Source organism: Aspergillus brasiliensis (genome assembly GCF_001889945.1).
Source record: "Aspergillus brasiliensis CBS 101740 unplaced genomic scaffold ASPBRscaffold_19, whole genome shotgun sequence".
Classification (NCBI taxonomy): domain Eukaryota; kingdom Fungi; phylum Ascomycota; class Eurotiomycetes; order Eurotiales; family Aspergillaceae; genus Aspergillus; species Aspergillus brasiliensis.
The window spans coordinates 373,996-386,679 of record NW_027137460.1 but is presented as its reverse complement, the minus strand read 5'-3'; the positions used below and the strand labels follow the sequence as shown (position 1 = coordinate 386,679).

At 49.5% G+C, this 12,684-nt stretch overlaps 3 protein-coding genes across 3 annotated transcripts; 2 read left to right on the top strand and 1 right to left on the bottom strand.

Annotated features, from left to right (window-relative positions):
• Positions 1-177: 177 nt before the first annotated feature.
• Positions 178-2,678, top strand: ASPBRDRAFT_48723 (uncharacterized protein). The gene is made up of 10 exons (XM_067626149.1): positions 178-496; positions 542-678; positions 728-810; positions 860-957; positions 1,006-1,126; positions 1,173-1,554; positions 1,603-1,733; positions 1,780-2,107; positions 2,154-2,259; positions 2,304-2,678. The coding sequence occupies exons 1-10, from the start codon at positions 367-369 to the stop codon at positions 2,372-2,374; spliced, it is 1,587 nt and encodes a 528-aa protein (XP_067474018.1). The 5' UTR covers positions 178-366; the 3' UTR covers positions 2,375-2,678.
• On the bottom strand, positions 2,601-2,917 carry ASPBRDRAFT_137396 (uncharacterized protein; the record flags this gene model as incomplete). The annotated part of the gene is made up of 2 exons (XM_067618891.1): positions 2,601-2,725; positions 2,836-2,917. Coding segments are annotated over 2 exons (207 nt in total), but the record flags the coding sequence as incomplete, so codon positions are not given.
• Positions 2,918-3,743: 826 nt separating this feature from the next.
• Positions 3,744-6,048, top strand: ASPBRDRAFT_188193 (Zn(II)2Cys6 transcription factor; the record flags this gene model as incomplete). Its single annotated transcript, XM_067620119.1, has 4 exons — positions 3,744-4,454; positions 4,504-5,154; positions 5,212-5,486; positions 5,553-6,048. Exons 1-4 carry the CDS (start codon positions 4,224-4,226, stop codon positions 6,046-6,048), a joined length of 1,653 nt encoding a protein of 550 aa, XP_067474016.1. The 5' UTR covers positions 3,744-4,223.
• Positions 6,049-12,684: the final 6,636 nt, after the last annotated feature.

Sequence of the window (12,684 nt, the reverse complement as noted above, 5' to 3'; positions counted from 1 at the left end):
CTTAGTCCCTTCCTAAACTGACACTATTACTAGCGGCGGGAACATTCAGCCTTCATCCATTCAATCGAGAGCCAATTCGAATAGCACACACTCGTCGGCCGAGATAGCATCAAGCCTATCGCCGATCGCGTGCTAGCGGGGTAAACTGCCTCTAGTCAGATCCTTCTCTCATCTTACCTCCCCTCATTTGATGACCAGTTAGCTATGTTGTTCTATGATGAGTCACGTCTACATGCAGCTGCTGATAAGGCACTCAGACGTGATGCTGCCTGATAAGCTCCGCATATTTGCTCCGTTTTTCTGATTCTTCCCATCCCACCTCATTGTTCGTCTGGCTTACACCCACATTCATTCTTTTTGAGAGTTATGACTTCTGACGAGACAACCCGATTACTTTCAAGTCCAGAAAATGGGCAATCGCACGGTCGAGTTGACGATGAGACAACAGGCAGTATTTCCAGGGGCTCCGGACTGGCCATCTTCATTGCATACCTAGGTAGTTTTACACCCTCATTGTAACGAATGTTGCTGACACACATAGGCGCGTTCTTGGCCAGCACGGATGAGTCCCTCGTCGTTGCAACCTACGATATAATTGCTTCCGAGTTCCATGAGTTATCGAAAGCATCATGGCTGGTGACGGGATATAATTTGGGGTATTGCATTGCGTTGCCGGTGGTAGGTACTGTTATCCTGCATTGAATATGCTTGGATCTGATGTACCTAGTACGGCACCCTCGCAGATACTGTGGGACGTAAGAGGTCAATGCTTCTTGGATACCTAGTATTCGCTCTTGGGTGTTTGATCAGGTGGGTGGGATTTCCAACTGGAGCGATCGTACGGCGCTAACTCGAGCAGCTCCCTCAGCAATTCAATGAATCAATTGATAGCCGGACGAATTGTTAGTGGCGTGGGATCTTCTGGCATGGTGGTCATGATTTCCATTATCATAACCGGTACGATGCTATGCCCGCTTCATTCCACGAGGAAGCTAATAGGTATAGATCTGGCGGCGCCCAGTGAGGTCGCGTTATTGCGCAGCTACACCAACGTAGTGAACATGCTCGGAAGGGGTGTTGGAGCTCCGCTAGGACGTGTTATTGTGAATTCATGGGGTTGGAGATGGTATGATATTTCTCTTCGGATCCTTGAGTGACGGCTAATGGTACAGGGCTTTCACTGGCCGGCTACCTCTCATCATTCTGTGTCTTTTACTATCCAGGGTGCAGTTCCCTACCGGATCTCGGACATGCAGTACCCCTGTCGCTGAGACAAGCAACATCGAAAAGCTAAAGAGTCTGGATTATTTCGGCATTTTCAGCTTCGCGGCTGCGGTCTTCACTCTGTTACTAGCCTTGACGGCAGCTGGAACAGTCGACGACAAGCGAAACACTGTGTACGCCCTGCTAGGCGTGTGCATATTAGCCATCATAGTATTTATATGCCACGAATGTCTGTGGGCCAGGAAGCCGCTGGTACCGTTACGACTGGTCACCAAAGGAGTTGGGCAGTATTGGCTGGTGCAGGTAGTGCTGTTTAGTGGACGATCCGGAGTAGGTCGCAACGAGACCCTTGCTGCGCAACTATACTGACGAGCAAAGGTCACCACCACCATCACGCAGTATCTGACACAGGTGAGACAACTGCAGGAGGAAGTGGCAACTTTCTTTCTCTTTCTAAGCACCATGGCTCTCGCGATGGGCTCGATTATTTCGGGATTCTCGATCAAAAGGTAAGTTTCGATATTCCTTCGCCAGCTGCTGGTGCTGATTCCGTAGAACAAAACGTTACAAGAAAATGAGCCTTGGTTCTGCCGCCATTAGCATATCTGCATCCACTCTCCTATTCCTCTCGTGGCATTTTGATCGCCCCGTCTGGGAAACGCTCCTCGTCATTCCCATGAGCACTCCCATCGGCATCATCATTTCGGGCGAGTTTATTGGTATGACTGGCCGCGCGCCACAGGAAGATATGGCTTCGTGTGTAGGGGCATACTACCTCAGCCAACAGTTGGGGGTGATTCTTGGCGGATCCATCGCGCCGTTGCTGGTGCGGATGGGATTCATGCGGGATATCGCCGGAAAGTTTGGGCAGCGAACCCCGGAAGTAAGTTTCCTCCGTGCAGTGATTTATCCTATACTCACGAAGGCAGATTGCCCGCGAAGTTCTGAGCGACGCGCGGTATGTTGATACGTTGCCGGAAGGCATGCAGGCAATTGTCCGATCGAGTTTGCAGTACGGATATCAGCTCGTTCCTGGTAGGTGTATCTCTCCCTATGCATATATCCGCTAATGAAGCCAGTTCTTGCAACGGTGACTGCTACGTTGTGCTTGCCCAGCTGGATCCTTACGCCGGAGGAGAGGTTGGATTAGAGTTACCCAAATTGGTCATGCTGGTGCGCGAGACACGGTCGGAAACTCGAACAGAGACCAGGCAACATGCAAAGTTGACTTTGAAAACCCCAGCATCATATATACCTTCATATACGCGCCCTCATTTGTGCCCATTCATGCCGCTTAGTATATCTGGAATCCCCATCGTCATCAGAAAGAGATTAGAAGACCTCCATCGAATTAACCGCCATCGGGCATAGATCACCTACATTTTTACCCCCAAGTGAATCTTGCTTTCTTGCTTCTGAATGCCTCGATGTATGACTGCTGAGTGATAGGATGTAGACAGTTGCTTTTCGAGGGAAACGAGATCAGCGCATGTCTGGTATGCTAGAACCCGACCATGTTAAGTTAGTTAGTTGTTGTAATTAACTAACTAGTTGTTTAACTGTTAACTAGTTAGCTATCGATTGAAGATGACGTAACGGATGCTGACTCACCTCCTGGACCCTTTCGGGGGCGAGAATGGATGGGGACTGGACCTGGACGATGTGAGTAATCATATTGGAGATTAGGGGTCTGACGAGCAATAGTGAGGCGGTCGCCGGGGAGGGTGGCTCCTTGTTGGGATAGGAAGGTGGTAGTGATGCAGTGATGCGGCAGTAGTGCTGCTGAGGGAAGCAGCAGCAGGGAATCTTGCAGTGACTACGGAGTACTCCGTAGTTACTGTATACAGTCTCGTAAACTTGTACTGGATGGCTGATATCCAGATTGGCTGAGTGTACGTTTTCTAACCAAACAGGACAGACACACCATTGCGGCAGTTTCTTCCGATGGTGAAGATGCGACCGGCAACTAGGATGGCTTTCCATCCCTGCTCATGAGATTCCCGACTCCCCGGCAGTCAGCCACTCCTCGTACTACTCCGTGATCATGATTAGATTGCAGATACTTCCGGTCATCGAGGCTTTGCGTTGTGACCGTGACATTGTCACACCAGCCATGATTGGCAACGGCCACGCGGCGTCGGGGACCATTTCGAATGCCACTCGGGGATTGCCCAGGGACTCGGATTCGGGATCCTCATTTAAACAGCCGGGGACCCGGAGCCACTCCCCCACATGCATCCAGGGGGGGGGGAAGAAGTGGAAATGGAATAAAGTAGACGCCGTCGATAGTCGCCGACCTGGTGGGAAGTTAATTTGTTTGTGTCACCAGTGGCACAAGGACCCCCGCTGACAATTAATTGTGGAGGAAGTGCATTGATTAGATGTGCCTGTCGAGGGTCGAAGTGAACCCCGAGAAACATGCATCGGGAACCACCCAAACGAACATCTCCGCCCAGTGCCTGCAGCCGACCAACTGAAGAAGACAACACTGCTGATCGACGAGGTGATGGTGTGATGAGTGACATCCCAACACACCGGGTTTGGGCGGCGGATCCGGTTTCTCGGGACCTTTCCCTCGAATGTAAATATCTTGCAGCGGCCTCTCCACACTAGGCCTTGCTCGGGCGAACACCTCAAGATCTGTATGGCTCTCGTCCCGGACAGTGGCTAGCTGACAGCCTTCTTCTTCACATCATGCACATTCACTCGGGGCTATCCAACAAGAACACCGACTGCATGCGAAGTCGATCGGAATGTCACTACCAAGTACCAACTGACTCCAACGTAGGCGAAGTACTGCAAATGATCAGGGCTGGTGATGGTCCCCGATCCTCGGGGATCTCGGCATGCAGGCCTGATTCCAGAACTCGGGAATCAGCCTCGATGGAGTCCGATCATTCCATACATTGTAGATAATATATCCTTCAAATGGCCTCCCCTTTACCCTGGACTTGGCTCGTGCATGCAGAATCATCATCGTCATCATCATCATCATCATCATGGCCGACCAACGACCCTCTCCCCTCGCCTGTATACCCTGTCGTAGCCGCCATGTCAAATGCGACGCTCGCATGCCCATCTGCACTCGCTGCCGCACCAGCAACAGCGACTGTCGCTATGTTCGTTCACGCCGCGGCTTACGGAACAGATCTAGTCCTGATCCACCCCCGGGGCATGTCGATCTCCTACCAGACTTTACCACCTGGCTAAACAACACCATTGATTTAGATGTACCGTCTCTCTATTCGCTCAACACGAAAGTCATGCTAACCAACCCAGCCAGAGTTCCTCAGCCTCGATCCTAGCATCGATGTCAATGGCGATGCTCATTCCAATCCCATCCCGGACCTTCCTCCATCGCCACCAGCATACACACCAAGTGTTGCGGAGTCTGAACCTCTGGCCCACGATGGCATGATTCAGCTCTACTACCACCACTTTCATCGTTCGCATCCTATCCTTCTGCCGCGGCGCAGTCTTGCTTCGTCATTATGCCAGCACATCCCAGCGTACATTACGCATATCATGCGCTACATTGGCAGCCACTACTATCCCCAACCCGGATTCAGCGAGGCCTTTCAAGCGTCCGCCTACACGGCCCTTTCCGCCCCAAACGACGGATTTAAAGTTCAGGGGTTGCTTCTCCTCGCCATCCTTGAGCACTCCTACGGACATGAAGAGACAGCCCGAAAACTCCTCAAAGAGGCCATTCAACTGGCCTGTCACCTTGACATGACCAGTCCCACTTTCGCACGCAGTCACTCTCGCGGTAGTCCCATCCTCGAAGAAAGCTGGCGACGCACCTACTGGGAACTCGTCGTAGTGGAAGGTCTCATCTCCGCTTTTGGCGGAGGGCCCGTCCTGCCCAGCTACAAATGGATCAACGACGAAATGCAGCTTCCCTGCGACGAAAAGGCATACAATTTCGAGGTACGCTTTCAAAGCCGAAAATAATACATTTGTTGCAGGCACTGACCCCGCGTACAGCAACTCAAGCCCCCCAAACCATCCGCCACCCTCTCAACCCTCCCAGACCTCGACCTTCACCACATCTCCCCCTTCACCTACCGCATCCTCGCAACGCAAGACCTCCGCGCCGTCCTCCAAGTCACACAATGCCTCGACCCCGACACCGAACTCCAAACCGAAACCCTGGACGCTCGCCTCGCCACCTCCCTAATGAGACTCCCTTCCTCCCTACCAGAACACGACACTGCAACCGTCGACGAAATGGTCTTTCAAACATTAATGATCACATACTTGTAATGCCAAGCCTACCCAACCTCAATCCCCTCCCATCCAAAACTCTAACAGATAAATGAAATCAGAAGCCTAATCTACCTCCATCACCCACATTCCACGATCCGCCTCGCCTCCTACCACTCCACCACCAACGCCACACTCGCCTCATCATCCTCGTCAACATCAACCTGCACCCGCCTCCGCACCCTCCAATCTCTCCCACTATCCGCACACATCCCCCATCACGACTCACCCGCATCCAACACTCACTCCCAGAAACTCCTCCGCGCCGCAGACCTCCTCTCTAACCTCGCTACGCTGCCCAGCACGGTCCTCTCTCGAACGCCGTTCTTTACCTGCGCTCTCGCCATCGCTGCCGTAGTCCACGTCGCTGCGTTGGCAGGCGGGCCTCCGTCCTCATTGGCGATCAAGCATGAGGATGCGACGGGAGTAGGCAAGGAACAGTCGCTGAAAGCGAGGATCGAGCTGGGAGTTGGGGCATTGCAGGTCCTCGGGAGGGCGTGGCCGCTTGCGAGGAGGGTGAGGGGGGAGATGGTGGATATGTATCGGGGGAGGTGTTGATACATTCCTTACTTACTACTCGTGTTTAAGCATGAGTGGGTGGACAAGTGAGTGGAAGGAAGAAAATTGTATATAATAATGACTGATAACTATGATGATCAAGTACACGATAGACAAATAGTACATAGACTTATTTTCTAATATTCTTTATACAGTTGTTTCGATAATGCAGCGAGCATGACATAAAGGTAGGATCAGATTCGTATTTCTCTTATCCTTATGACTCAGAATAAGGCCAAGCCGTAGGATTAAGACAGACCATCACTGTAGTGGTGTGTCTAATGATGAGGTATTAAATTACATGAACGACGATGAGGATGACATGACAATCCCTCGGAACCAACCCAACACAATGCACCACAGCATCATATCTCAGTATCTGTGGTCCATGTTTTACCCAAGTAAGTCCATAGCCGCTTTTGTCATCGTTACCTCACTGATTAACATAGAGAGATACCTCGTAGGTTGAAAACAGTATCCGTTTCGATCCCGGTCGCTCGTCACCAAATGGCAGCTACCTTCTTATGGGCCGTCTTTCTATCGATTCCGATATTCCGTATTTAATTCCTTCGTATTCTCCAAGATCATATTTTTCCACTAAATTAATTAGCAGACGCAAGTAGCCAGCTTATGTTGCGTTATCGCATTCGCATCTCCCATTATGTGCTGTGTTATCAAGCAGGGAAAACGAGTCACATGTACCAGACATAGAGGCATCTTTTCGAAAACGAGTCATTCTTCAAGGTGGAAGACATGATTCTGAGATGAGATGTTATGTCTATCAGAGAGATAGACTACTCGTGAATCACTTTCCCGACATGAGCATGTTGATGTTTCTCATCTCTAGCCCGAGCCCCTTTCTAACAATGTCCTCCCACGGCGAGGCTGATTCCTTGCGTTGCAGGCACTTGCAATTGTCACATGTCTTGCTTCAGTTTTTTGGGGGCTGAGCTCATTGTATAAGAGTAGTATTGTATCTGTGTCGGGGTCCGATTCGAATCACACGACCAAAGGATTCATATGTCTGAAGAGCTTAATGGCTCGAAGATACAACCGGGGTCAGGGAGTCCTGGTCGTCACATCCAACATCCCTTGGCTACTTTTTCCCGTTTCTTTTAGCTTTGTCCACTTCGGTTTCGATTTGGGGTAAGCCAAGAGAATCGTCCTTGAGTGCAACTGCTTTTCTCTTTGTGTTTTTGATCAATCAGACTTCGATAGGGATTGGTCAAATTGAAGTAATCTATTGTAGACCTTCCTCCCTTCTCTTCTCGTCATTTCGTCTTTCAAGGTTCTGGAGAGACAGATTCTAGTTATCAAGTTGAACATCCCTTGACTGATCTGTCTCCTTATCAGCTCCATCTATACCGAAATGCGTACCCCAAATATTTGTTGTCAATTGCATTTACTTGTCTCGTGCTGGGATTCAGTGATCAGTCTTTGATTGGATTTTGGTTGATTGAGGTAATCCTTCTGGATCTGATTCCCGTTCTATTTCGTCGCGTCAATTTTCAGTCTCTAGAGGGAGAGGAAGTGAACACTTTGTATACTTCTCTTTGTCCAATGGGTTAAGACAAGTGGCTCTTTATCCGACTGCAATTAATTCCGACACCGTTCGTGGTGATCAGAGCAGATCAACAGATCGGTCATCAGAACAGACATAGCGAGTTTGCATTTTCTCATCGCCTTCTGTATGTATATAGATGATGATTGGACAAGCAGTGTGATAAAGACGGTGTCTCTTGCCTCTTTCGAGAAACAAACTTTTCTCTTTAGCGAAGTCGTCATATAGTTCCAGCGGCGATAAGCGACGAAAGGCACCTCCAAGTTTCGCAATAATTTCTTTGGCCAGACTAAGGACTTCGAATCGCTATTAAAACGCGTCGTCTTCTTCTGCCTAAAAAGGACTCGGTGTACCACTCCAGTATCTTCACTGATTCGCGAGCATACCCTGACACACCCGCATGAGTCGAGTCAGCCAGCATCATACACATATGGGGATCGACAATTAATAGGTTTTCGCAGGATGTTTTGTGTGTTACACATTGCCCGACACCTATTCGATACTTTGCCCTCCAAGACACAATTCATCTCAGACGTGAACTCTTTCGGGTCATCCTGCCATTCCTCCCGTTCAGTCAAGTAGACGCCGAGATTAAGCGAACGATCAATGATAGATTCTGGGAAGTGGCTGTACGAGAGCATCTTACTCTCGGGTAACAGGAACCACATGCTGCAATACACCTCAATTGCTGGTGCTTTTGGCTTGCTCGACGTGGATGTTGGTGAATACCAGAAACAGAGATCTTGCCAATCCACACCTGTGTTGTTTAAAGGGTTAAAGGGCAGCATGTAACGAGCGACACACGAGTGTACGAGTGGGGCGTTGTCCTTGGTTGGAGAGACCTAATATAGCCAACTCAAGACTTCGTTGGTCTTCACTTCCCAGACATATTAATCCAGTTACCACTTTTAGATATAAAAATATCTGATCCCGATTTACCTCTTAGAACTGCAATGTCACGATGATATCGACTGTGGTATAATTGAAGTGTTCAGACCCGTACCTAGTGGCACAGTACTTTCCAATAAGCTAGCACATCAACGGTGAAGTTCAGGATCGATTGAACCCACTGATGAACTTCCCAGTAAACCGTGGGTGGAAGAACTGTTGCATAATGTACTGTGTACCGATCAATTCCTTCGTGTGCCCGTATACGTGCCCTTGGGGCTATCATTCCCTTCGGTGGCTGCGAGGATTGAAGGAAGAAAAGGAATAGAAAGGATGTTGCCGCGATGATTCTTGCGTTCTATTGCCAAAAGTATGCATCAGCGAAAAGAGAAGCGACACTGCCATTTTGCCCTTCCCCTCTCCGTTTTCTGATCGTTTAAATGCTTATTGGAGCTGGATATCCAGCCTCAAGTCTTTTATTCGGCAGTGTATGCACAAAGTAACAACAGGATGTGCCATTGCATGTCGGTGAGGTTCCCTCGAGAACACATTTCGTCCAATGGTCCTTGTAAGTTCCTGAACTCCATTCTTGTTCATTCCATAACCTGGATTCTTCATCTAGCGTTTTGTTCCTTTATTCAGTGAAGGTGGGACGTTGCAAGGCAACCGCCTCCCATTCGGTGAAGCTCGGCGTCTCATTAAAGAGCCAGGCGTACCGGCAAAGCCGTAACATCCACATAACCTGTCCAAACAACAGCCGCCACCTTTCCCTATCCGCCTCTCGGGAAAAGAACCAAGAACCTGTCGATGTGGCCTCTCTCAGCAGCAGATTTCAGTAGACTTCTGTCAGCTTCGGGTAGTCGATCTTTCGTCGTAGATACAATGATCTTCCGGATCTCACTGTGCACACCGTGCGTCTTGACTTTTGTTGACTGTTCGGAAATAACGGACTACCAAATTTGCGTAGTAAAAGCTATATCTCTGGCTTCAATCACTGTCTTCAGGGATCGCATTCTACTCCGTAGTTCGGCCATTGGTCTTCCCTTCTAGAGAAGGGCACCCACAGTCATGGTAGCATCGGATCTGGGCGTGTAGTCCAGGCTTGCGTCCAGGGCATGGATCCAGTACACATTCAGCGCCCGTTGCATTGTTACTGGATTGATTGCATCTAGCCGACTTTCGCACGCGGTCATATGGCTTGGGTGTTCGGAACAGGTTATGAGACCAACGTAGAAGAGGCATGAGGATGACAGCCAAAAGACTGAGTAGCTCTCGTATTGCTCTTATGCGACAGGTCATTGCTTCTCTCTGCTGTCTAGATCGAGACTTGCCATCGGTAAACACCTGCATTGTCCGAATCAAAAGCGGCAGCGCCATGTGGGCACTTTACCCACGGCATATCTGGGGAAGGCGACTCTGTACGCGATGCGTCCGTCTTTCCCAGCTTCCTTATTTCTCCCTATGTAGCGATCATTTTCGACTGCGCTATATGGGCAATTGTTTGCACGCGCGGCCCCCAGTGTCGTTTCAATGGCGTTTTATTTCCTCAACACAATAAAAAGAGACATTCCATCTTTATCTCTAATATCGACTTGCGCAATTATCTCCCCATATGTAATGTGGATTCACCTCCACACCCTCCTATAGGGCTGCGCGCTTTGTAGCCAAGCTTAGAATATGGCCTCATCGTCAGCCAGCACCGCCTGCGGCATTCGCCATCTAAGAAAATCACCCCGAGACGACCGCCTTGCCTTGGTAATGGATTGGGTACTTCTTCGGACAATTCCATGTCTGGAATCTCATGCCGAAACACAGTAGCGTAGGGTGGGAATAATAGTCCATCCCCATGCCTCTCACAGCAGCCGACCAGCTCCGATTGAGTAGACGGTTCTTTATGTATATATCTGTCGTCTATTGAAGAAGTCCTGTGCTTGGGGATCGATCTAACAGTGGGCATGTATAACTTGCGCTTGTGTTCAGATCCTTTTCGTCGCAATGTTGCTCAATATCACAACATCGCATGGTCGAATGCCTCTGAGCCTCAGTAGATGTCTGGCAATCTCCCGCCTTCAGACAAGTATTCAGGATGAAGTATCACTATCAGCCCAATATGGTTTTGAATCGGGGTGCATTGCTGACATGATTCAATGGGCCTATCACCATATTTCTCAGACGAGCAATTGCACCACGCTCTTGAGAGGTGTTCCAATGCTTAGTGATGTCTAGCCAGGGACAAGACCTAGTAGCAACAGCACACTACCATTCTCAGCGGACCGCTTTTCTTTCCCATAGACACTGCTTCGGGTATCAGGCCGCAGACGATCATACTTGTGAAGTAGTCGCCTGATTCTCAGCCTATGGCCTAGTGCGTAGGGCTTGGGACACCAGAGTCTCCCGAAAAGAATATCGTATCCAGAGAGTTCCAGAATAGACGGTGTACTCGCACACTAACCCGTTAGAGAGGTGGGTGATCGGGCGTAAGATTAAGTCTTCGAACCAGCATTGTACTCGGCATAGTGAGGTTCACCATCGTCTGTGTGGCTTTTCTAAAAGCACTGCTTCGGGGTCCATGCGGTATGATGACAATCAGATAGTTGAAAGCGAAGCTGTAAGAATCGCAACCAGGAACTGTGTTGAGCTTTTGCACCACTCTTGCATTTGTTGAGATCGATATTGTATTGCAAGGAGCTTGGCTCCAGTTCATTTGAAGATATATTTTTACTAAAGGAGATGTACTCGACGGAGGCTGAGTCAAGTAAATGCAGAACGTACTTCCCTTGTACTTTCCGTTGATTGGTTAGACTGACTGTCGAGGTGCCAGAAGTCATTTCAATAGAGCCAGTTGTGCGACGTCCTTTGCTGACCACCATCGAGGCACTGATACTTATCTTCGGCTTTCATGGCAGTCATTTGATTGTTTCGAGAATCAGCCCACTGAGTCGGTTTTCGCACAAGCAGAATCCATCGTCGTCAGCCGTAACTAATTTGGATTCTCTCATGGCACAAACGACGTGTCAAATCTGAGCAGAGCCAACATGTTATCAAGATGCTGCCACAGTATATTTCAAACATTAACCTCATTAATCCGCTGCTTCAGGTCGATCAGACAGAAGAACCTTCCGCAGCCCTAAAATGAGCTGAGGCTGAAGTGCGTGTGAAATTCGTTAGAGACAGACCATGACTAGACAGTACGTCAGCTATCTGATATTGTGCGAGAGAATCGTTTTTCTCCATATGTCGCTGTAGCAATTAAGATAGTATATTCGAAGTATACCTGACCACCGGGACGGGTGAATGGTAGCCCCATAGCCGTCCATAGACTGGCTATTCGAGGCAGTGACACGGCTTTCATCTTCGTTGTCGCCGCATGCAGCAGTCGACGCCTTCGCATCAACCGGGGGGTTTTGACGGCCGGCTGTCTTCCGGTACTGTATGAATCTTGTTATAGACGTTTGCGTACCGGCCGCCTGCTTGCCCATTTTGGTGCTTACTTGACGAGTCGCACCGACTCAGTCATGCTGAGATATGAGCATATCTCGTACCATGTGTAAATCTTATCGGGGGAGTCATATATCGGCGTCGCATGGCAGCAGAACGTGTCACGCAGATGCTTACCGAGAAGTTCGGCGCCGACAAGCTCTCGCGTACACCATAAAAGACTTCGTGGAGCGATATTCATAGCGAGACAATGAGTCAGATTAACAGGGACTCCGAGCCATGCGGCTAGCAACTCCATCCTCACAAGTACGGTAGTGGTGGAATAGTAAAATGTATGTTGTGAGGCATGCGTGGTGACTGTCCATTTCAATGACGAATGCAATGGCACCCGTCCCATTCAACCTGCTCCGTAAATCCAGCTGTCTGAGACGGATCGATACATTAACCTCCACTATACCACGAGGTAATGGCCCTCGAGACTCGAAAGATGCGTTTCAAGGGGAACCGGTGTATCTCTTTCCGGAGAACGCTCTCTGATTCTTGGGACTCTTTGGAGGGTGTGTCTAGAATAGAGCGTTCCCGCATGAAAAAATCCATGACCTCACAAAAGGATTCTGTGTCGGTGTGGGGTCTGTAAGCCGATTGCCTGCAAAGACCAACTTTCGGGTTTGGTATTATCTGGCGTGCAGATCCAGTTGCCGACGGTGTTCTCAGGGGACATGGTTAGGTTGGAAGGAAGTGGTTCAATG